We start from the raw sequence: 26,214 nt of genomic DNA, 5'->3' as shown, positions 1-26,214 counted from the left end.
GCATGAGTAATCACTGTAAACAGCTGACAGGTGTTTCACTGTTGACACAGAGTGATGCTTAGCAGGACCACATCTTGTCAGAGGAGGTAGACAGCTTTAGACAGTGGAATGAGTTCAGTTATCCTTGTTTGCCCCTGTGCTCATTCTTTCAGACAGCACCATCACTAACTGGGACGGGGATGCTTTGAAAACTCAAATGCTTTCTCTTGCTGTCAGTTCCTTTTCCTTGTATCGTGCCACACTAATCAGAATGCGTGGTTTTGTGTGAAACCAGTTCCTGTCAAAAACATTTTAATTTCTCTCTTAGAAATAATTTTTCTTCAGATGCAAATTTTATGTCCAATACTAAGTAAATATATGACAATGAATACCAGCAGAAAACTTGTAATTTTTCTTGTTATTTGATTTATTTGGGGCAAGTGATTTTTGGAGTTAATGTGTTTTATTTGCTTTTTCTTGGGAGGAATTTATTATTTGTAAACTGTATGATAATCATATTCAGGAAATAAAAAATGTCATGTATTTTCAGCTATTATGTCCAATTTTATTTCACAGTATATATTGGTAAATTATCTTGGCATCAGTAGAAGCATGATGTGTGATGAGTGCTAAGAGTTTATTGTTTTTAGAAGTAGGGAGAGGAATAGAATGCAGTCAGATCTTGAAAAGTCCTATCACTGTAATTCTCATAAAAAGATTGACATATAGGTTTAGTTTAGCAACTGATTCCACTGGTGAAAAATAAGACTGATAATCATGTTTTGCAATTTGAAGAATATTATTATATTATGTATTTTCAGGTGCAGTGGCTTCTATGTTTTGGGTTGATGCTGAGTTAGGGAGTGATATTTATCTTGATGGTAAGTTAAAATAATTTCTTTTGTTTTTAATTAAGATTTATTTTATGGTTGCGCTCATTTTGTTTATATTGCAGTTTTAATTCCTACAACATTGTTCTTCTCAAACTTGTTTAATTTTTGATGAATCAAATTTTTGTTCATAGGGGTTCTAAAGTCCTAGACAGTGATAAAACTGGACTGTTAGGTATTGCTCTCAACTCTGGTTCAGGATTTCTACTGAGACTTTTCTTTCAAAATGCTCCTCCGTAGATTGCTTGTGTCCTCCGTTGCCATGGCACACATAGTATAATGCTAAAGCTTTGTAGTTAGTCAAGAAGACAATGGAAAGATCATATTCTTGCTTTCATTTTTCCTTGAAGATAAGATTTCAGAATGTTGTACACATACATACACTATGTCAGTCTGTATAAATTTATAAGCTTGATACTACCTTCTTAGTGTAGCAACTATATTCATTTCTCCTCTTTATATTTCTTTAAACTAGTCACGTAGACTATAGGGTAAGAATCATTGAATCTAGGTTTCATTAGGCAGATATATATGTGTGTGTGTGTGTGTGTGTGTGTGTGTGTGTGTGTGTGTATGTATATCATGTAGCTTGTTTCATAGATATCACATTATACTGTTACATTTTTCAAAGTGATTTGACATATATTCAGAAATTACTGAACTAATTGATCTTTTGAGAATTTAGCTACTAGCAGAGGTTAGGAATATAATGTCCTAAGATGTCTCAGATTCTTTAAACAATAATTTAAACACTTAGAAAAGCCTCATTTTGACTGTGAAAATAAAAAGAGCCTGTCTTGTATAATTTGTCTTATTTTACTATATATTATAGAATGTGTCTTAGTTCGGACTTTAAACTTTTAAATACCAAAGAAGTTTTATTGTTGACTTAATTTTTAAATTTTATAAATGTTCTAGTTTCTTAAAAACAGAGCTAGTCATTCAATATATATTTGAAACATTTTTGTGTATTCCTGAGATTGAGTTAGTTTGCCATATTGATAAGAGAAAAAATAATTTATTGAATAGTATTTGTGAACTAAAGGATGTTTTAATTTTCCTTCTCAAGTATAGTTGCATAAAACTGATAACTTTAAAGAGTAACTAACATGTTTATTTCTTTGTAGGTATCGTAACTGTTGTAGATTCAAAGTATGGATTAAAAGTAAGTTGAGCAAATATAATTTGCTAATTGTCAAGGAGTAGGAATGGAAGAGTTGGTTGTATTGTTTTCTCTTTCTGTTAAATTTTTCTTAAGAAAAACCTTTTTCAAAATAATAGTCCAAGTAAAAGATACACTTTGATTGTGTGTATTTATATTATTATTATGTGTTTTTTTTTTTTGTTTGTTTTGTTTTTGTGTTTTGAGACAGGGTTTCTCTGTGTAGTTTTGGAGCCTGTCCTGGATCTCACTCTAGACCAGGCTGGCCTCGAACTCACAGAGATCCACCTGCCTCTGCCTCCTGAGTGCTGGGATTAAAGATGTGTGCTACCACTGCCCGGCATTATTATGTGGTTTTAAACATAGTATTTATTTTAGTCTGGTTTGGTGTTATGATAAAAATTAGAGTTATTATAATGTTTTATAATAAGGTTGTAGGGTCAGTATAAAGTTTGGATATGTGTTACTTGTCACTAGAATCCATTTCCACTACAGAAAAAAAAATCAGCTTAATAAAATATATGAGATCTTAGTTTTTGTTAAGAACTCTTAGCAAACATGAACTATAAATTAGTTTTTTTTAAACAAAATACTGATTTGTTTAATGTTGAAAAAAATAAATATTAGTGCATAATAAGAAGAGATTCTTTATTAAATGATACTCAGTTGTGCTTTTGCCAACTGCTGAGGTCTTTAAGAGTGTATTTATTTAGCCTCAACTTATAAAATGCACTGAAAATGCTTAAAAGCTTATTGCTGCATAAGATAAAATGGCACTTCCCAGATTTCAAGTGAACTGAGAAAATTCTTCAAGAAACGGAAATGTTGCCCAAGGCATTGGAGAATAAGCTTACCTCTGTCCTAGTGCCAGTCCTCCACCCCACCACCTGGCGGGCATGCGGGTTGGAACAAGCAGTCAGTTCATGGAGGCTGAGTATGGTGGTGCACACCTTTTGTCTCAGGAGTTGGGAGCTAGAGACAAGTGGATGTCAGTGAGTTGGAGGATAGCATCATCTACATAGTGAATTCCAGGCCATCCAGTGCTATACAGTGAGAACCTGTCTCAGGAAACAAATAGAATTTCTTGGGAGTTAAAAATCAGTGTTTAAACATTTGTTGGGTGTTTTACCTTTTGATGTATCTAAACTTAATTTTTATGTTGGTCCTTCTTCCAACTCTTCAATGAAATTATGTTGTGGGAAAATTTATCAAGTCTGTCCAGATGGCTATCAGTCTACTTTACTGGCCCTTTACACCCCAACTCTCAGTACCCTATTTGAGACATTTGAACCCTGTTCTAGAGTTTACAATTTAAACTTATGAATAGAATAGGACTCAAAGAAAGTTTGCAAATATTATAGTTTTACTCAGAAAAATTCTAATGGCTGTGTGTGTGTGTGTGTGTGTGTGTGTGTGTGTGTGTATGTATGTATGTGTGTGTATGATGGTCCTACTGTTTAGCCAATGTAGTCTTGAATTTGGTAGGGAACCCAGGCTGCCCTCAAATTTATAATCCTTCTTCTAGATCTCCTGAGTGCTGAGATTATAGTTGAGGGTCACCACACCTTGCTTAATAGGTTTCTTCTAAAAAGAGTAGTTGTAATTTGTTAAAAAAAAAATTGTCTTTAAACATAGATTTAACTACAGGCATTCAGAGCTGGGTAAGAGGGAGGGAAGAAGAGGAAGGGAGAGAAAGAGAGAAAACAGACTGACTTAGAATAACACATATACGTATGCGTGAGTGTGCACTTTTCAACTGAAAAAAATAATGTTAATGGCCATTTTCAAATCATATTTTAAGAAAATGTAAATGGAGATAGTAAAAAAACAAAAACCCACTAGAAAACTTAAATTTCCTCATTTTGAACTTTTTTGTTTGTTTTTTGAGACAGGGTTTCTCTGTATAGTTTTGGTGCCTGTCCTAGATCTCACTCTGTAGACTAGGCTGGCCTTGAACTTACAGAGATCCACCTGGCTCTGCCTCCCAAGTGCTGGGATTAAAGGCGTGCGCCACAGCCACCTGGCTCATTTTGAACATTTTTATAGGTATGTTTGAATTAATTTCCTCTATAAGTTGATTCACAAATTTGGGGTACATAAGATAGCAGCTAGGACATTTCATTGATTTTTTTTTTTTTTTTTTTTGTATAGACTTAACATGCTTTACCCAAAGTCAAACTCTAGTGTTTTATACTTACAGAAATAGTTTTATATATATAGTTGGATATAGAGAGGAATTACATAGAATCTTTTACTGGCATGATAGGACCCCAAAACAAAGCAGTGTTCTGAATAATGCAAACAAAGTATATGTTTAACCCCTTGCCACTTTGATAAAACCTCTTAAATTATTAAATCAATATACCTACACAAAACTGACATACTGTCAGAATAATGGAAACTTTAGATTTTCCAAGTCAGATGTCAGATAAATAACTTTGCCTTTATATAAAGAATTTGCCAACTTGTTCAATTCCTCTGGTTGCAAAGCTTGACCTCAGTAGCTGCTTGTGATTCAGAGAATTCTGAGGCAGTACAAGTAATGACAGTTGGATAATGGGCAGCAATTTAAGGGTGTCATGCTTCACAGAGCCAGCCCATCACAAGTAAAGCTGAGAAATGGTACCCTGTGGCCAGCCAGCCAAATTGAAACTGAAGTGGTAATTGATATCATAGGCTATCACTCTAATGGGATTGTCACCCATTGATCTGAAATATTCATTTTTTAATCATGGGCAAAGAATTGGACAACTTAAAATGACAGCTCTCTATTCTCAAGGCTTGACATCTAGGCACTGACATTGTTCTTTTCAGTTCTACAAATGTGACAGCATTTAATGCAATAGAATCAATAAATGAAGTTTACACATAAAAGGTCAAGTAAGAGGTTCCTTTCTGAGTCTTCTGTTGTATTGCACAAGCTATTGAAACAATTCAGTAAGAAATCAGTTTGGCTTGGAAAAGTCCAGAAAAATAAATAGACTGACATTATGTGATAATTTTTTCCAAGCTGAAACCACATTAGATGTCTAACCACTCCTTGTGAAAAAACAAAAACAACAACAAAAAACCATGCTGCTATTTCTCTCCTTTTTCTTTGTCTGATGTCTGACATCTTTGACATTGAATTTGTTTCCACTGTGGTCAGCATACAGTTCTTTCTTGGTTAATGAATTTTTAGACCATTTTGATTTATTTTCTTTGTTTGCTCCTGCTTTTTTCTTTATTTCTGCAGGAAAGAACTCCTGTAGCCCTTCTTGAAGTTGTGACTATAGTAGTAATTTATTTTTAATGATTTCTTTTTGTTCCCCATCTTTATGAGCCATAAGCCACAAATAAACATTGTATAGATTTAAGATATACAATTTGCTACCCTGATCTGTCTGTGTAGATATTCTAAAACATTGTGAAGCAATCAGAATACTAACCTTGTCCACCCACTTACATAGGTACCAGTGTTTGATCACTTGGGAAATTTCTATTATTCCATCCCATAGGCCTAATTATAGTTGCCATGCTGTAATTAGCTTTCCAGAATAAATTTCCAGAACTTACTCCTCCTGCGAAATTAGAACTTGTATACATTGGCTACCATCTCACCTCCTTATTTTGTTTGTCGTGGTAGGGCACATTGGGAGTTTGAACCTTTACTCATTGAATATGTTGGTTTGTTGGGTTCATTAGTACTAAAATTATTATTGCCTGTTTTGAAATATAAACAAAAGCTACAATCTCTAGCAGAGATGAGGAATCCTTTGGAGATAGTTGATTTTTTTTTTTAACTTTTATAAAACTTTCATTGTATGCCTGTATAGGTAGAATAGAATATCAGAATTTACATTTTTGTTATTTTACAAATGGAGGTTTGACTTATGACCAAATATTTTCTGCATAGCAAACAAGGTCTTGGCCTTTTTTGTTAAGCTTGGCTTAGGGAAGTAGAACTTTCATAAGGGAAATGTAGGGCTCATGCCCAGAAAAAGAAATGTTAATCTACATTTACTACTTTTCATATTTAGAAAGCTTTCATATGTGCATAGGCAGGGCATTTATCTCTTTCTGTAATTATCACATGTACTTGTAATCAAGTTGTACATATTGGCAGGCTTTTCTTTTGGGAGTTTTTAGAGTATTTTTGTTTTTAATCTCTTACATGTCTGGAGGTAATCAAATGTTAGTCTCTGAGTAAAAATTTATCTTAGATAAATGACTCAAAACATTGTAAGTTGCTTTGTGAAACTGCCAAGTTTTTTAAATTCCAATTAAGAAAAATTTTAAAGTCGTTAATTTTAATATCTTTTTTCCATGTTACAAAGTCACAGTCAGATACATCTATTGATAATGCATGCAAATGAAGCTTCCAGTAGAGCATCTTAAACACTATTTCAGTTTTAAAGAATGTTGTATAGGATCATCCAGATGCAGATGTATCATTTTTGACTGCTTAGTGGAAAGAGATGTGTTGCTACATGTGTATAGCATTTTTCAAATAACAGAATTTATGTGTCTATTATGTCAACAAATGGTTGTGTTAACTACAGTTCATTTATAGACTGTTCCAGGGGACGGATGATAGCTTTATTCTCTAGATGCAGAGTATATCATGCTAAATGGATTTGTTAACAATAAGAAGCCATGAATAATTATGAAAATATTAATATTACACTTGGTCCTTTGGCATGGAATAATTATTGATACACTCTATGGTCTGTGAACTCTGTAACTAGGGAGTGAGTATGTGGTTGAATTTGTAAAATTGGATTAAAAAAGGAAATGACTATGTCACTGTCATGACTTTTGTTCTGATTGGTTCTGTTGTACCTAAATGGTATTTGGTAAACCTTTAGAAGAAAAAAAGATCACCTCTGTAGTCTTAACCAAGTCTATTAAATAATCCTCAGTGTGTCTTAAATCCTAAGCTATAATAATCACCTCCCCATGAATTGTGAAACCAGCCTGAGAAAATATGATATAATTTGTACATAATTTTACATATGCTCTTATGTAATTATTAAGTAACATTCTAAATAAGACTGGTTGTACATGGCATAAAAGCTTTTAAAAAAGATTTTAAATTGTGTTCACTTTACTTCTATCAGGTGTACTTTTAATAAAAAATAATCTGGTGGTGGTATGTAAAAACAGTATTCTGTGCTGATGAGGGCATTAGATTTAAGTGTTTTTATATATGTAAATGAAAATAGCTACTTCTCATGTCATGATGCCTAAATGAGTTAAAATGTTTTAAAAGTGAAATAATTTATTTTGGTTGTGAGTCTAGCTTTTAACAGCTAAGCCATCTCTCTCTCTAGCTCCACAATTAAATATTTATAAAATTCTATTAGAATGTAAAATGTTAATATCAAGTTGTCTGTAGTCCTCAGTAGCCAGCTTTTTGTTGTGATAGAGAGTCTCTGTTGAGAGGTAAGGTGATAGGTTGAAAACATTAATTTACAGAAGACAGCCCCTGGTAACCTTATGGCATAGATGACTTCAGGATATGAATAGTATTGAGAGAAGGGCTGCTTCTGGAGATGAAAAGTACCTAATGGCCTTCTAAGTCAATTAGAGTAACTAACTAAATCTTTCTGCATTTGTATTTCATAATGGAACTTAAAGTCTCATTAAGACAAAAAACAATAGTTTTAAAGTAAAATCCTTTGTGTTGACACTAGATTTTTGTATTGTATTATAGTAATTGTTTTAAAATTTTGTTTTGTTCAGCATTTAACTGAAGAAAAACCTGATGGCCTTGTCAATGAAGCTACTAGGTATTCATATTTAAAGCTTATATTGATTGCTAACCAGCTAGAAGAAGATAAAGTAACATAAAAACAAACAAACAAACAAAAAACCTGAAAAACAATATGAAGATAGTTAAGGCAAGCTTACTTTCTTTTCTTCCCACACATTATTGCTATCTACCCATCACAGACTCATAACTAGCATTTTATTTAAACCATTTATATTGTGGGGATAAATGAATGGTGGGCACAGGACGTAGTTGATTTTGATGAACTTAGAAGATTCTTAACATTTAGAAGCATTTTATTTTCATGCCACTTCTCTGGAATTGAAGATGGTTAATTTGCTCCCTTAGACACTGCCTCATTCCTCACTTGGTACTCAGTACAGAGGAACAAATACTGAAAGACTTTGACTTGGCACTTAAAATGATTTTTAATAACTTCTGTATTCTTAATTGTTTTGTCTGTAGACTTACAAGTATTTAAATTAGTTTCCCTACCCTAAGCATTTTTTCACTAATGGGATGTAGGTTTTGAAACCAAATGTGCTGCTAGGCTTAAGAATGAGGTCTCCTGGGATTTGCTACAGATGATCCCAGCACAGGACATAAAGACTGTGAGCAAATGAGTCCTTGTTATCTTGGAGTTTGATAATTCTTTTGTAGCCCTTCCTAAATATTGTGTTGTTGTATAATTGTGATTTAAATTAAAATTAATTTAAATAGGATTATAACTTTTTCCTCACAAAATGGTTATTATAGAAAATATACATAAGTCAAATAGAAAATATCAGAAATTTGTGAAGTTTATGAAAGATTAAATGGAAGGTCTCCAACTTAAAGACTGTAGCTGTTAATATTTGGAAATGTGTGCATTCTGTCGTTCGCCACATCAACTTAAACAGAAGTAGGATTACGATACACAGTCCGGAGTTATTTTTTTCAATTTTGCTTGTGTTCTTATATTTATATCTTAACAGAAATAGAAACTAGTAGTTTAGTGATTAGAATTTCCTGAAGAATTGAGAAAAATAATCTGTTATGTAGCATTTTATCAGTTAAAGTCTTTAACTGGGATTTCTGTGTATCTCTTTTACAACAATAATATTCATAGGGAAGATATTTATACAAGATCTTGATATATATTTTTAAAGTATATTAATATAAAGCAAATTTTTAATGTTAAGTGAACTTTTTCTCTGTATTTCTTTGAAACTCATGGTAAATTTTGCAATTTTTATCAAATAGGCTATCCTTATTCCTGTCATAAGGGATATCTGAATTTTATACTTTTCTTTAATAACACACACTCACACATACACCATGAATTGAAAATTATTCTCTGATTAAAAACTCTGGAGGCTTATCTTTATAGAATTAGTAACAAATAATTTTTGGATGAGCTTACATAGTGATATATGAAATTCTTCTGTAGAATGAGTAGATTGGGAATAAACTGAACCCAAGCTAGTTCTTAATTGAAATGTTGTTTCTAACATTTTTGTGATTTCTTAACATTTTTCTTCTGATACTTGTTCTTTGCTTTTTTAGGCAAGTTGCTTTGGCAGACATGATTCTTATCAATAAAACAGACTTGGTTTCAGAAGAGGAGCTAAACAAATTAAGAACAACTATCAGGTACAGTAGACAGCAGTTGACTATTGTATATTAAAAGCCAGAAGAAAGAATGTTGGAGGAGATAGGTATGTTTACCTAAGTGTGTCAGTCTGTACATATATTACACAGCACCCCATCTTTATGAACTGTTTTTATATGTCAATTAAAAATAAACCTAATTCATTTTTAAAGAACAGTTAAAATTATAAGTATGTTAAATGCCTTCAGATCTAAATTTTAATATGTAAAATATTTTTTATGATGACTGTTGCTCTATAGGAACATGAAATAAGATTCAAGGTTGACTGACTTCAAGGATCATTAAGGAATCACATATATTATTCTTGACTAATTGACTGTTAAATAAATAGGAATGTATGAAATAATTCACCAGTGCTTGCAAAACAAAATGCAGAATTTTTAGGCTGATATTCTAGGCCCACTAACTCCCTTTATAAATTTTCATTTCCTGTCTTTTCTTTGACTCTTTCCTAAGGTCAAGCCTCCATAACACCCTAAGATGGTTAATTCACTTTTTCATGTATGTGTCTTTCCAGGTCCCACCTACTCATAATGTTTTCTCAATTGCTGGTTTCTGAGTCCATCCCCTCCTTTATAATATATAACATTATATATTTTCATCTGTAGAGCCTATTTTCTCTTTTCCTCCCATTCCTTTTTTTTTTTTTTTGGTTTTCGAGACAGGGTTTCTCTGTGTAGCTTTGCGCCTTTCCTGGAACTCACTTGGTAGCCCAGGCTGGCCTCAAACTCACAGAGATCTGCCTGGCTCTGCCTCCCGAGTGCTGGGATTAAAGGCATGTGCCACCACCGCCCAGCTTCTTCTATTCCTTAATGAAGTCTTCCTTACTCAAATTTTGTCTCTTCCACTTGAATTCTCCTTGATTTTATTGGTTTCCTTAATTGTCAACAATGATTTGTATTCCAGCTTGCCTTATATCTACATTGCCTATGTGCACAACTAATTAAAATAGAATAATATGAATCATACTGTTATTAATAAATAGCCATCAAAATTATTTTGGAGAGTTCCATTCCTTTTGAAACCAAAGGTGGACTTTTCAAATGAGGGTGAAGTTCAGGGACTGTGTCTTGAATTATTTTGTAAGACCTAAATTAGACACTGCCATATATTTCAGTAACTTTCCCTATTGGTCACTTTTAGTGACTATAGAGTTTTCTATAATGGATTAGCACTAGCATATTTAATAAAATTTTTATTGACTTTACATGTTGATTATAGTACCACTAGTTTATATAGTATATGCTATAAAACTGAATCAAAAATATATCTCATTAAAGAGGTCATTTGTAGTGATTATGATTACAAGAGAAAGACATTTATACTTTTTCTTTTATATTTTTCTCTTATTTTAATAATAATGTCCTTAGGTTTCACTATGAAAAGTAATGTCTCCTGTAGAAGGCAGGTAATATTATATAGTGCTTAGGAATATGGAATTGAAGTCTACTTTGGTTGTAATCCTTGTTCTGTTTCTCACTGTTCTTAGGGGTTTTATTTAAGCTTCTTAAACATCATCTTCAAAACAAGATTTAAACCTATCCTATAAGTTTGCTTTAAGTGGTGCAGGAGACCTTTGAAATTGCTGGTGAGCCATGCAGAGTGCCTGGCACTTAGTAAGTGTACAGGAGACCTGTGAAATTGCTGGTGAGCCATGCAGAGTGCCTGGCTCTTAGTAAGAGTACAGGAGACCTGTGAAATTGCTGGTGAGCCATGCAGAGTGCTTGGCCCTTAGTAAACACTTCCTGAGCTGTTACTACAATGGAGATTAGCTTCTTTGAAGAGAAGATTAAGACTCTTGTTAAGTAGTTCAAAAGTGAGACTTACCTCAGAGTTATTGTACACAAGAAGGCTTACCCGTGAGAACATACCCAACAAGCAGCACAGACTTTGGATATGTATCTGTAAAGAAAAGATAATTAATCCTCTAAAAATACATTGGTGTTCACGGTGTTTCAAGGAATTAAAGTGTCTTTTGTGGCATACAAAGGGGACCATTTTCCTTTATTTTGTGTTCTGTAGTCACCATTTCTACAAAGTATATGGGTTAAAATTGACTGTCATGCAAAAGTTTTTAGTATACAAGAACATTAGGAATCCCTGCTTCTTATGAATCATCTTTTTTCTTCCTTTTCTTTTTGGCAGTGCTGGGGTTAAACCTAGGAGTTTTGTGCATGCTAGGCAAGCACTGTACCACCAAGTCACATGCTATGCAAAGACTGTACCACTGAGTCACATCCTTACCCCTTTCCTAAAGTGAAGGACCTTTTATAACTGAGAGTCTTGCCTAGCCTTCCAGTTGTATGGCAGGCTTTGAGTAGCAAGTTTTCTTAAATGCACAGCTAGATTATGCTAGATTTGTGGTTTAAGAGAAAGAATCTAATCCATAAAAAAATGCAAGTTTGTTTTTCAATTTTTACTAGTTCTGGTTACACTTGTATCTGTTTACTTTTATTTTAGGAATGATTGATTTTGTATGCTTTTTTAAAAAGTTACCATTTTTTTTAACCTTTCCTTTTGGTTTTTATTTCAGATCAATAAATGGACTGGGGAAAGTTTTAGAAACTCAAAGATCAAGGTACTTTTTAAAGTTATTACTAGGACTGAAGGTACATGTCAGTCGGGAGATTGTTGCCTAACATGAATAAGGCCCTGGAGTTGACTGCAGCACTCATAAACTGTGCATAGTGCACATACCTATAATCTCAGCACTTTGGATATATAGGCAGGAGGCTAGAAGTTCAAGATCAGCCTTGACTATGTAGGAAGTTCAAGGATGTGCTGGGCTACATGAGGTGGAAGGAGGGAGGAAGAAAAGAAAAAAAAATATTATTAATACCAACAACAAGTAACTTAGCCTTTAGTTATTAAAAATTGATAACTTGATTGTGATGTAATAAAGACATAGATGCATTAAAGTCAGACCTAAATATTGTCTGAATGCTCTTTACGAATTAATTTGCTATATTTAGTTAGTACCTTTGCTAAGAACTACACAGCTATGATACATAAATCTGGGAAAGCATATTCAGGAATCTTTTTGTTGTTGTTGTGTAGCTAGAGTTTTCCGCCTTGCCACAGTCAGGACAAATCTTTTCACTGCCAGTCCACAGCGCTCAGACCAACAAGTAAACACAGAGACTTATATTGCATAAAAACTGTATGGCCGTGCAGCTTCTTGCTAACTGTTCTTATGCCATGTCCTAGATGTCTCACATGCTGCTGTAGACCAGGCTGGCCTTGAACTCTCAGAGATCCACCTGGCTCTGCCTGCCTAATCAGTGTTTGGATTACAACAGAGCATGACAACACCACACATTGTGGCCCTGTAGTCTCAGTATTTGCAGGAATCTCTGTTAAGTTTTAAAGGCCTCATAAGTTTAGGTCTGTTTTTAATACTTTAAAACCTTAGTGTTGCAAGAAACTGCAATAAGAATACATGGATTTTTTTATGTTTAATTTTAATGCATCTCTTTATTTACATCTTCTAATAGCTTCATGTAGTTCTGTTCATAAAGATGTGCATAATCTTCTGAAATAGTTGTACTCTTTTAAAAACCTCTGTGACCTGTACTTTTGTAGATTGAACTGTTTTCCATTGAATGCTGCATGATTTCAGAAAAGTTCAGTGCAAGGGTATTTTGTTAAGCTCATGTTGGAAACAAGAGTGACTTAGTAGCCAATAGACCCTTTTGAGACACAGCTGGCAGTGTAGTGCCACCCAGACTCTAGCTGAGAGAGTCTTCCATTGTCAAATTCAGAAGAAGCCTTAGCTGTGTGGCTTGCTGCAATAGCAAAGATTAGAGGTGCTGACAGACTGACAGAAGTGTGAGGCAGTAACAGAGGCAGCTGCTCTGAGCATGTGTGCAGCTGGAGAATGAATTTGGTAGGCATTTGCAGGCGCCCCAAATGCCTTTGGTGTGATCCTGCTATCCATGCGCTTCCAGATTTTTCAACTCTACTGTAGAAGTATGATATCTAACACATGCTCTGAGCCATTCCTCAGTATGTCTTCTTCCTATCACAGTCTATATTTGTTTTTGCCTTGATTTTCTTTCCTTTCTAAATGACAGATATCTTCGTAACACTTAAATTAGCTTTTAAGAATCATACCTATCAGTAATGGTGTTTCTGTTGTGACAGCATGTATTCAGTTCATATTTTCTTTATTTCCACTTTAAAATTATTTATGTTCTAAATAAAGTTCCCTCTTTATTAGCTTATTGTGTAATGGTTTCATTCATCATGTATTTGTAACATTTGCTCTCTTACAAGAATATTAATCATGCAGTGTTTATTACTTAAGAATGAGGGTGCAAGTGAAGAAAATCTTTATCTTCTTGTTCTTCATTATCTGCTGTTGGCAGTGGATCTGAGACTAAAATAACATGTCCTTACTGGGAACACTGGAGTTAAGTTAAAGACCTTGTCCATGAAGATCAGCTATGCGTAGGAGTCTTATTATTGGGTCATGAATCTTACGTTAAGTATTTCCCCAAATTCCTTGAGATATATGGCAACTTGAGCTTCCTAGTATAGAAACTAGAGATTTAGTTCTTAGCAAAATAATTGGAGTCATTATTTATTTTTACCATTTTAATCCCGTTAGTATTTTGAGGTTGGCAAAAGCGAAAGTGCTATAAGCATGTATAAGCAAAAGCTCACCTTGACTTTGTAAAAACAGGAGTAAGAATCATGTGTGGGGTTGTCTTACTGGCAGTGTTTAAGTGGATTGGCAGGCAAGTACTAGTTCTAAGGGCTGCATAGACTTCCGAAGTAGGAGTGGACATTGGATGGCATGCATTTTTATCTTTTCTGGACTTTTTAAATTTTAGAGATTCAAGTGAATTGAACAGAGGAAAATCAAAATGCAGCTGGTCAATAATAAGTTAACCATTTCAATTTTCCACTGGTTCTAGGCATTTCAGGTTGGGTTCAGGAATAAGGGACAGTTACAAGTTCTTTTAAGACACTGATCATTTGGGAAAAACTGAGAAGTGAACAAGCAAAAAGCAACACCTTAGATATTCTTAACATATCACAACAGAAATATTGTCTGCACAGAGTTCTATAAGAATAAGAAGGCAGAGAAATGACCATTCAATTTTTCTTGATGAAGAGTCGGGAAAACTTAACTAGGAAAATGATTTGATTAGAGTCCTAAACAGTGAATGGATGTTTTTCCAGATTGCCTGGAGTACAGGTGATTTTTCCAGGTGTACAGAAACCTTTATTTCAAAGATACTATTTTAGAGTGACTAGGACACATGGCTGCATGAACTGAGGGGAAAGATATAGCAGTCTTCCATAAAGGACCATGAATGCCATGACACGTGGGATTTTCTGTCGGCAGCAAGGAGTTACTAAAAGATTTCACAGCAGTGAGACACTTGAGGGGTGGACTCACTGTGGTCTAGTGTCTGAAGTTTACGGCATACAGGAAGGTTGGAAAGACTTGGGTAGAGTAGGATGGGTGTGGGTTTAAAAAGGGTAATGAGAATGTTTGGAACCTTAGTGCTAGAGTTTAGCACCAAGTTTTTGGAAATAACGGTAGCTGAGTGGACCTGGTGAACCCTGTGGAAAGACTCACTGAGTTAGAAAAGATGGCTAGGAGGCACTCTCTAAAGTTGCAGCTGCAGGCTGTCTAAGACAGTAGGAGAAGAATGAACTTTTGAGGGTTTTTTTCCTTCTTTGATTTATTTCCCTATTTAATTTAAAATAATAATGTTTTTTTGATCTTACTGTTTGAATGTCTTGGAAAATATCTGATATTTTTATTTCTGAAGGAAGAAATTAAATGAACATAATCAATGCCATGAAAATTTTTCTAGTCATGTTCTCACCCTGGTGGTTTGACTCCTTTTGGTATTTTTTGTATGTATTTTGGTTGTTGCTGGAGGGCTTCTCTCCAGGTTCCCCAAGCCCTGCAGTCCCACAATCCACTTATAAAATAATCACTCAGACGCTTATATCACTTATAAACTGTATGGCTGTGGCAGGCTTCTTGCTAACTGTTCTTTTATCTTAAATTAACCCATTTCTATAAATCTATACATTGCCACATGGCTGGTGGCTTACCAGTGTCTTTCTTTACATGCTGCTTGTCCTGGCAGTGGCTGCAGTGTCTCTCTTCCTTCTTCCTGTTTCCCCAGTTCTCTTCTCTCTTTGTCCTGCCTATACTTCCTGCCTGGTCACTGGCCATCAGTGTTTTATTTATATAGAGTGATATCCACAGCATTTGGTATTTAGGATTGATTCCATGGTTTTACATAGGCTTTGTCAAGGTGCTGTACTTCCAGCCCCAGAGTCCTAGTATCCCCACCACCACCACCAGACAGGGTCTCACTATATAGCTGTCCTGAAACTCATTATGGAGACCAGGCTGGCCTCAGACTCACAGAGATCCACCTGCCTTTGCCTCTCAAGTGCTGGGATTAAAGGTATACACCACCATGCTCAGCTTTAGAGTCCTAGTATTTTTTTTTATAATTTATTTATTTTATGTACATTGGTGTCTTATCTATATGTATGTCTGTGTGAGGGTGTCAGATGCCCTGGAACAGGAGTTAAAGACAGCTATAAGCTACCAAGTGGGTGCTGGGAAATGAACCCAGGTCCTCTGGAAGAACAGCCAGTGCTCTTAACCACTGAGCCTAGTATTTTTATATTATCTCTCTCTAGTCCTAGTATTTTTCTATTACATATTTTATTATAAGAAGAAATTAAAGAATTGGGAAAATCCCAAAGGCATTTGGAATGTTTGTAAAGCACTGTCCATGTGTTACTTCTTTTATTTGGGGTCATAGTTGCTTAGAAAAGGTTATTTAGATCATTTTTAACTCTAAAAATATTTTAAAGCATGTGGAGTTATAATTGAAGGACAATCAGAAGTGGAAAGGAAAACTCCTTTTTTTTTTTTTTGAACAAGTAATTATTTATTTGTTTGTTTGCCTGATCTTTACCATTCAGCTACTTTTAGGAATTTTAGGTAGAATTCTCTTTTTTTTTCTAGCCTGTCATTTCATGTACCTACCTAAATGTAATATGCTAGTTTTTAAAAATATTTATTTTTATTTTGTATGTAGGATTGTTTTGCCTGCATGTGTGTATGTGTACCACATGTGTGTCTAATACTCATGGAGGTCAGAAAACAGCGTCAGATCTCCTGAAACTAGAGTTTCAGGCAGTTGTGAGCCACCGAGAAGTGCTGAGAACCAAACCCAGGTCCTCTGTAAGAACAGCAGATGCTTTAACCATTCAGCTCTCTCTCCAACTCCAAGGCTGATTATCTTTATGCTTACATATTTTGATAAAGATCCTTAGAGATTTTTCTTTTTGAGACAGGGTCTCATGTAGCCCAGGCTGACCTTGAACTCAGTCTGTAGCCATGGATGTGCTGCTTCAGATCCTTTTATCTACCTCCTCAATGCTGAGATTTTAGACCTGTGCCACTGTGCCAATTTGAAATTTTATTCTTAATCAGTTGGATATATTTCACAAGTTTTTCAGCTGTTTAAATGCATTTCCTTTCTTTTAGAGTTCATCTCTCAAATATATTAGATCTTCATGCCTATGATATTCTCTCTGGAATAAGGTATGTTTTCAATATATTGGTCGTTATTTATGTAATGTGTTTTATTCCTGTTTCCTATTATTTAAGATGCCATTTCTTTGATATACAAGTTTGTTCTTTGTATTATTTTCTGAATAAAAAGAAAATCTTAATTTGTAGCACAGGCTGGCCTTTAAACTTGTCATCGTCTGCCTCAGCCTCCTAAGTACTGAGATTACAGGCATGTACCACCAAACTTGGCTCATAAGATCATTTCTAATTATGATCATGAAAGCTGTATCTACAGAAATTATAATGTAAATGATAACTAAGCCTAGAAACTCACCAGTAGTTTTGTACCAACCATTACAATACTCTAAAAAAAAAAATTCATGAAATACATGGAAAAATCTAACTGACTACTCTCACAGACCATTCCCTTCCCCTTAGCAATAGTCTTCTGTTTCTTTTTGGAGGGATCCTTATGATAAGAGTTGGAAAAATTTATTCTTGGACATCAGTGCTTTGTTGTTGTTTTGTTTTCTTTTGTTTTGAGGTAGGATCTTGCTATGTAGCTTTGGCTGGCCTAGAACTTGCTATGTAGACTGGCAGGCCTGAACTCACATAGATCTGTCTGCCTCTGCCTCTAGAGTACTAGAATTAAAAGCATGTGCCAAAGTGTCCACCTCAGTTATTTATTTACTTTTCTAATTGTACTAAGAATATATAACATAAGATCTTTTTAAGTTACAATATAGGATTGTTAACTTTAGGCATGATGGTATATAACACAGACTTGTAAAATTCATTGAATGAGAGGTCCTTATCTTTCTCTCTTGGAAACCAATATATTCAAGTGCCTGCTTCTATGGGCTGTGGTATTTTGTCCTTCAGTGACAGATGGCAGGATTTCCTTCTTTTTAAAGTCCACTTACATATACACAAACATGCATATACACAAAGTACACACATTTATTTTATCTATTCATCCAAAAATAAACATTTAGGTTGTTTTCACATCTTAGCTATTGTAAATAATGCTTATAGTATCTTTCAAGTTTCATATGTGTCTACTCAATATCATGAAAATAGATACTTCTCTGAGTATTTTTCATTAGTAAGGCTGTTATTCTTATGAGTAGGTATAGTGAGTGTTTCTATACTTGTGAGCTACAAGTAGGCACCCTGTCCCCATGGCTTTAGTATTGTTCACCCTTTAAAACAGCTTCTAAAATAACCCATGAGGACATGACATGGTATTTATTGGACCTCTTTATCTTATAGAGAATTTTAATTCCTGTTTACTGTGATTTTTAAAAATGGGACTACTTCGGTGCCTAGATGTGTGGAATATGCAAGGCAGCTATTTCCTCATGTTTTAAATGGAAATCCAGAGAGGTAGCTTTGTCATCCTACAAGTCAAGGACTAGAACTAGTCATTCTAGAAGTTAAGTCCTCAGTAGAGAGCTACTTCCACTCATTGCTTCTAGTGTTGGACTTTTAGAGTCACCCAGTAACAAATTAAAATGCCCATTGCTGGAACACCTGAACAAAATCTACTCCGCTTTTCTTGGTCTAGTCAGTAGGACGATAGGAATGCTTGGTATATGTAAATCACTTATGACTGTATGTTCATTTAAATACATTCCTATGTATATGGTGTGGTCAGAGCTCCTGATTGTTGCTTTCCACAGTGTGAAGTTTTCCTGACCCATTTTCCTGCTATACATTTTGAGCACTCGAGAGTTTTTTTTTTTATGCTAAATGATGATTGCATATGAAACTGCCTCTACTGAATGTACCAGGCTCTGCTGACTCCCCATGGGAGGCCTTACCTTGTTGGAGGAGGAAATGAGGGGTGGGTTGTGTGTGTGTGTGGGGGGGGAGGCTGGAAGGGTGGGAGGAGGGAAGAGAGGGGGATCTGTGGTTGGTATGTAAAATGAATTAAAAAATTCCTTAAGAAAAAAAAAAGAAACATGAAAATCATTAGGAATTGCACTGGTTATTTTTCACACAAAAGATTCTGATTAATAAATTTCAGGTTTTAGTAGTATATGCTTGTCCACTAGACTAGAGTATAGTTCCTTTTCTTTTTATGATAGGACTAAATTAAGGGCACACAATTCTGAGACTTACTAGGAACTAATCCTAAATGTTCTTTGTTAATTTTTTTTTTGACGTTTTACTTGCAAGTGAAGTTGTATGTACTCACTGTCTGACAACACTGAAACGTGATTTTCCAACCATTTTCTATTTTCCTTCTGGGTTTGATTAAGAGCAGTTATAATGTTTTAGTAATACTTAAAGGAGTATGTGCGTAATGTTTTCCCCCAGTTGTAGATAAGGCTTTCTTTTTGCTTAGCTGTTAAACAGAAGATGCCTGTCCTAAGCAACCAGCTGGGAAGGATTTAATTTGACACTTTCTCCCTACCAAGACCCCCCAGTGTGAGTCATTCCTTCCACAATGGTTCCTACAGCCTAAACTTGCTGTTACTAATTTACCCCTCACTGTGCTTCAAGACAACATCTGCAAAGCTCCTCCCCTTCCTCTGCCCTGTCACCATCACTGTCTAAATGTGTGCTCCAGTTGTTGTGGTAGTAATTTGTTCTGTGTATTGGTCTTCTGGCTCTTCTCATAACAGAACGATGCATTCTTCAGATTCTGACTTAATTTTTTCTCTCTTTCTTTCTTCCTTCCTTATTTATTTTATTTTTTGAGACAGGCTCTCGCTATGTAGCTCTGGCTGTCCTGGAACTCCCTATGTAGACAAGGCTGGCTTTGAATTCACAGAGATCTGCCTGCCTCTGCCTCCTGAGTGCTGGGATTAAAGGTGTGCATCACTATGCCTAGCTTCATTTTTTTCTTAACTGGTAACTGACTATATAGGAAATTTGTACTTGGATTCTACATGTCCTTTAATAATATATATATGTACATCCTATGGAAACCCTTAACAAAGGAAAATTTACATTCCTAACTTTTTAAAGCTATCAACATATTTTCCTATCAGGAAGCATGGGAATGAAGAAACTTGGAGCACTACAAAATGGCCATGCATATATTTCTAAGCCTGTTGAAATTATTGTATTAACCTACAGGGATTTTAAAGAAATCTACTGACATTTAACAATCAAATGTTGCTAAAATATTAGTTTTTCTCTTCATTGTATGATACGATGTGATTGGGTATACATTTAAAAGCATTTTTTATATCTTAGATCTGTCAGCTTTTCTCTGCATATATCTTAGATCTCTCAACTGTTATATACAGATATTGATTGCATATATGTATAAATTTAGAATATATGAAGAGTAAGTAAGTTGGAACTTTGTGGTAGACTCAATTATGAAATGTTTGTTCCGTAATTGGCCTTGTGTCTTTGGGTAATGGATAATATTAAATCAGAAGTGTACTGATCTTTGAATCTGTAATTGGTTGTTCTTAGTTTACAGAAAAAACTTCAGCATGTGCCAACAGCACCCCACCTTGATCAGGTAAAATTAAAAATTTAAAGTGTCTCTTTCAACTAAGTTGGTTCTACTTAGGATACTTCTTACTAGATCTCTTTCTAAAATAGTATCGATTAGCTTGGCAGTTTTCAGAGTTTTACATGTCTTTGGAGGTGTGTAATCTAGTTAAACAGGAGAATTTGTCACGTGTTAAGAACATTCTAATCGTCCATGTGTCCTGATATTTTAGAAAGTCCTGTATTGAAGCTTATTTTGACGAGAATTTCTACCTAAATGAAACCTGGAGGTTCTATCTGCTTTCTGCTTAACCTGTATTTAAAAATTGAATAGAGAAAATAAAGGATGGCTTATTTAAATAAAAACTGACCTGAATTTTACCTTCAGTGGCACTATAAATTTGAACTCTGGTTTTTGTGATCCCCAGGATGATATTTAAGATGCTCGGAACAGGGGGTTGGGGATTTAGCTCAGTGGTAGAGTGCTTGCCTAGCAAGCACAAGGCCCTGGGTTTAGTCCTCTGCTCGGGGTGGGAGCGGGGGGTTGGGGGAAGATGCTAGGAACAAAGTTAATAGGTTTTCTCTAATCCATGTTTCTCCTAAGCAAGTCTTAGAGGGTAGAACTTTAGGGCGACTCCTTGACTTCATTTAAAGCAGTAAGAGTACTTATGAGTGAATTGTGTGCCTGGCTCCTCTGTCTACAAGCTGTAACTGAGTTCTCAAGTCTTTATCATTTGTGTTTTTTTTTTTTTTTTTTTTTTTTTTTTGAAGGTTTCTTGTTAGTTTGGCTTTCTGGACCTTTGTAGACAGGTGGCTCGAATACAGAGATCATGCTTGTCCGAGTGATTAAGCATGCACCACCACCGCAGTCTTTATCATTTGTTGCCGATAAACAGTCATTTGTGCATTTGCCTTCATGTTCATAGGGGCTGTTCCACTTATGTTCATGGCATGTTTCTCCAAGATTGTAACATTCATTACCTCTAAAATGAGTAAGTGAGAGAAATAGTAAGTCCTTGGCAGTGGAATTTTAGAGGCAATTCAGTGATTGTGGCATTCAGTAGCAGTCCTAGGATGAGGTTTAAGCACATTCTTACTCAGCTCCTGGGTTCAAGATATCACATTAGGAATCTGGGATTAAAAGAGGAAGAAAATGGAGTCCTCACAAGAACCTTATGATGGCTGGTATCTACATTCATGGTATCCTGAATGCACCCCATCGTGGTATTTATAACATCATGCAGTGTGATTTGAAATGCTTCCCCCTTGAATTACTCTACAGATTCTTTAGAAATAGTTGTTCATTGCATAGCGTAGGATTTGATATGTAATAGCATCTCAGTGAATAATTGTCAAAGGAATGAAAAGCTGAGATTCTCAAACAGTGGTGTAATTCAGAATCACTTCAGATACTCCATAGTTCCCCTCAAATCTCCAGAAATGAGGCTTGGGCACATATATATTAATCATAGTTTAACATTTTACTATGAATATTTTCAGTGCTAGGCAAAAGTAAGGAGACTAAAATGGATCTCCTGTATACATCATTTAGTTTAAACAGTGTCCAGATTTTGCCAATTTTATTTCATCTGTCTTCCCAACATTCCTTTGCTAGAGTTTAACATACATATTTTTAAATAGTAAATTTCAGACATATATAAAAGTAGAATTGCATAAAGAACCTGTATATACTTATGACTCCTGCTGCAGTGTGTTGAAGCAAAACCCAGACATTACGTCATTTCTCCAGTAAATAGGGCATGTCTGTTTTTGTTAAAAATCAACGTGAGTCTCTGATACACTGCCCTGCTTTAAATGCATAAACATAGGGCAAAGGAATATTCTAGACAAAGAGTCCTAGGACTCCAGCATGAACCCTTTTGTTGGTTTATTGGGTCAGAGTTGTAGAGGAGGAACTGCATCTCTTCTTCACTCACTGCAAGGTCAGGGTCAAGGTCCCCATCATAAGGCAGATTAGCAAGAAGAAAGCATACAGTTTTACCTACTTAGTTTATGTGATATGGAAGCCTTCATAATGCAATCCTTAAAAACTGGTTAAACCTGAATGTTTCTGTGTTAGGTTTGATTAATAATAGAGAGTTGTGGAGGGATAAGATAGGAGAAAGAATATGGCCTAACAATACTAAATTGGAAGATTTAGCACAAGTTCATTTGTTTAGACTCTTCTTTGTGACTTTTATCTTCAGACATAAGTGGTGTGTCTATCCTCTGCTCCAGGGACTTGGATCTGACTAGGATGGTGAGAGAATGAGGAAAAGACAGACACAGGCTGTCAGAAAGAAACAGAAAAGCTGGGGTTGGGTGGTCTGGTCTCTTGACTGAAAAAAACTTCAACATGCCAGAAGCTCAGGGTTTATTTTATAGAGTTGAACAGAATTTATGGTTTACAGCATGATCAAGAAGACAAGTTTAGCTAATTTTGGTGGGAGCAGTCTCTGTAGGGGGCAGACCTCAGACCATAAATATCTGGTTATGGTGGATATTCTCTGCACACACTGTCCACACTTGGTCCCCCAAACAAGGCTTTGCCATTCCTCTGAACCTGAGGTGGTGCCCTGACATGGCTGAGCCTTTGTCAGCAACACATATTCACTCAGGACTTCACTCACTCAGGGTTTCCTCCCTTCCCTACAGATAAGGATGCTCTTTTCTTCTTGGCACTTCTCACATGAGAATTGTAAGATCAGTTACAGGGGAAGCTCAGGAAGGCAGTCCCTTGTTTATGGCTAGGGTCAAGGAAAAGGCAGACCGGGTAGGGTGGGTGAGAGTGGCTTTCTTGTTTTTATTTTTCAAATGCCAAAGTGCTATATTTTGGGCTAGAATCTTGTACTGGTTACTTTTCTTGTCGCTTTAACAAAACACCTGACGCGAGCAACTTAAGAAGAAAGGATTAATTTTGGCTGACAGTTTGAAGTGTGGAAGTCATGGCTTGCAGGAGCATGGGGCAGCTGGTCACATTGCATCTGCAGTCAGGAAGCAGAGAGAGATGCATGCTGGTGCTCAGCTTGTTCTGTCCTTTTTCTTCCTTTGCTGTAGCCTGTTGGATAGTACCTGCACGTCCAGGATGGGTCTTCCGCCACTTAAACCTTGCTGCAAACGTGCTTAGTGGTTTCCATAGTGGTTTTTTAAATTTACTTTTATTTTATGTGCATTGGTGTTCTGTCTGCATGTTTGTCTGTGTGAGGGTGTGGGATCTTTTGGTACTGGAGCCACAGAAAGTTTTGAGCTGCCATGTCATTTCTGGGTATTGAATCCAGGTCCTTTGGAACAGCAGCCAGTGCTCTTAACCAGTCCCAGTCACCTAAATCCAACTCTCCAGCCCCTCCATAGTGTTTCTAAATCTAGTCAAATGACAATGAAGGTTAACCATTACATCTGTCCTTAACCTCATCCAAAGCTTTACGAAAGGTAGTATTTTTCATATAAAGTAAATCATTCGGGTTTTAGTGTGTAATTCAGTGTTATTTGTACACACACACACACACACACACACACACACACACTCGTCCATGTGTACAAACACCTACCTTTATATCTCCTACTCAGATCAATATAATAAGTATCTAAAAATGTAATCTTATTATTTAGTAATAATAAAAATGTAAGTGGTGGCGCACGCCTTTAATCCCAGCATTTGGGAGGCAGAGCCAGGCGGATCTCTGTGAGTTCGAGGCCAGCCTGGGCTACCAAGTGAGTCCCAGGAAAGGTGCAAAGCTACACAGAGAAACCCTCTCTCAAAAAACCAAAAAAAAAAAAAAAAAAAAAAAAAAAAAATAAATAAAAAAAAAAAAAAAAAGTAATATTATTTAAGTCTTCTTATTTAATAAGACTGTTTAGAAATTCATCTACAAGAGAAGTCCCTTATGCACCTTCTGGTCCAAGAAAGGGCAGTTGCCATTCTGACTTGAATACTAAAGAGAAATTTTGAACTAGTAGGGTTTTGTTGGCTGGTTGGCTGGTTTCTATGTTTTTTATTTTTGTTTGTTTGTTTTAGTAGATACAGTGGAAGGGGACAGGTAATCCAAACATTGAAAAGTGAGAACGTTTGTCCCAGAGAAGCAGGCTTTTAGTGCAGAAGTCTTTTTAGGTGACTGGAGGTTTGTTCTAAGTGTTGTGGTATAATTTGTAAGGCAAAGAAGGCTTACACTGCTGTGTGTCAGTGTTAGAGAGGCAGGACTTGTCTTTGGGATCTAGAGACCAAGCATGAAGATGCTATCCCATGGAGTGAATACCTGTGTACAAACAGGGTAAAGCATGAGCTATCTGCATATGAATGAGTAAGAAGAGGGAAGAATGGTGGGAAGTGGAGACTAGCTAGAAAAATCTCGAGGACATAGATTTGAATGAGAATGCCACATGCTCAGCTTGGCATTTGGAGGTAGAAAATACCACAGAGGCAAAGAGCATTAAAGGCTGGAGCATGGAGACAGAGGTACTGAGTTTGACTGCATTGCTGAGTTGGTTTTTCAGATGAAGAAACCATGTAGAAGTTATTGCATAGTAGATCTTATTTACATAAGATATAAAACAGAATCTAGTAAGTTAACTGAGAAAATAAGTCAAACCAACAAGCCAGAATTACTGTTAATTTTATTTTAGGGGAATTTCTTTATTAGGCTTTAGTTTTCTGAATTATTGCCTCATTTTTCTGCTTTTGTGTCATTAGCCATGAGAAAAGACAGTTTTAGATTCCAAGCAGAAATAAATTTCAAAATCTAGTCTGAAGGTGGTAATACCTAGGATATGCTATATATGAGTTATTGAAGCTTTATTCCTGAGAAATAGTTACTGTGATTCACCTTTTTTTATTTTGCATTATTCCTTGTTTAATCCTAATGATGAGCTGGGGTGGGAATAAGCCCAAGTGACAGTCTATGGTTAGTTTTATTTGTAGAAGCAATCTTGAATTCTGACTTTTTATCACAATTTATAGCTTTCATCATTTTTGAGTTTTTCTCATATGAAAAGAGTTTAATTGGTTTGAAAAGCCACAGTTCCAAAGTAGGGGCATCCACCTTGAGCCTTATTGTGTATTCTCTTTATTTCAAGAATCATTTGTACCTATTGCTGGAGTTAATTATACCCTTTTAAATAACTAAATGATAGCAAGGTGTTGCGATGCCTGTCTCTAATGCCTGTATTCCCGCTTCTGAGGAGGTTGATGCAGGAGGATCAGCAGTTCAAAGCCAACCTGGGTTACTTGAAACTGTCTCAGAAAACCAAAACTAACTGAACGAGGTCATGTCCCTAGTCTGCAAAAGAAAAAAAATGATTTTAAAAGTCTTTATGCTAACAATAAAGCAGCAAGTATACTGAGTCCTGTGTTGAGACATTCTCAGTAGTAAAAGCTAAGTTATTAAATTTAAATGAAATACATTTATGCGTTTTTTGAAGACAAAATTACTTTCTTTGGAAACTGACACATTGAGTTTCATTTGGTAACCTTTTACAATATAGCTAGATAGAGGATTCTAGGCACTTATAGTGATCTCTTTTAATGAGGGAAAAAAATCACAGTTTTATTTAAATTCATTGTTGGAGCCCACTAGGTTTCCTAGTGGCTGTACCCAGCAGGACTGCATAAGAGGTTGATTGGACCATGGGCCTGGGTACCAGGTGACTGTAACTAGCAAGGGGAGGCTTTTTGCTCCACCCCTTCGCATTGTTATAAATAGACCTTTGGAATCAAGTTCTGGGCCCCTTTGGATAAGGATCCAGGCCCACCCAAGTCTATCCTGT

At 35.6% G+C, this 26,214-nt stretch overlaps 1 protein-coding gene across 1 annotated transcript in view; it reads left to right on the top strand.

Moving 5' to 3' along the window:
* Cbwd1 (COBW domain containing 1) overlaps positions 1-26,214 on the top strand; it is a 44,072-nt gene that overhangs the window by 12,545 nt on the left and 5,313 nt on the right. The window contains exons 5-11 of the mRNA XM_028894127.2: positions 801-860; positions 1,997-2,034; positions 7,756-7,802; positions 9,329-9,415; positions 11,968-12,012; positions 16,972-17,028; positions 20,434-20,482. Coding sequence (XP_028749960.1) covers positions 801-860; positions 1,997-2,034; positions 7,756-7,802; positions 9,329-9,415; positions 11,968-12,012; positions 16,972-17,028; positions 20,434-20,482 — 383 coding nt within the window. The remainder of the gene's footprint in view (positions 1-800; positions 861-1,996; positions 2,035-7,755; positions 7,803-9,328; positions 9,416-11,967; positions 12,013-16,971; positions 17,029-20,433; positions 20,483-26,214) is intronic.

This window comes from Peromyscus leucopus, chromosome 1, assembly GCF_004664715.2.
Source record: "Peromyscus leucopus breed LL Stock chromosome 1, UCI_PerLeu_2.1, whole genome shotgun sequence".
Classification (NCBI taxonomy): Eukaryota; Metazoa; Chordata; class Mammalia; order Rodentia; family Cricetidae; genus Peromyscus; species Peromyscus leucopus.
Note: the sequence above shows the minus strand (reverse complement) of the source record. Positions and strands in the feature narration are given on the sequence as shown.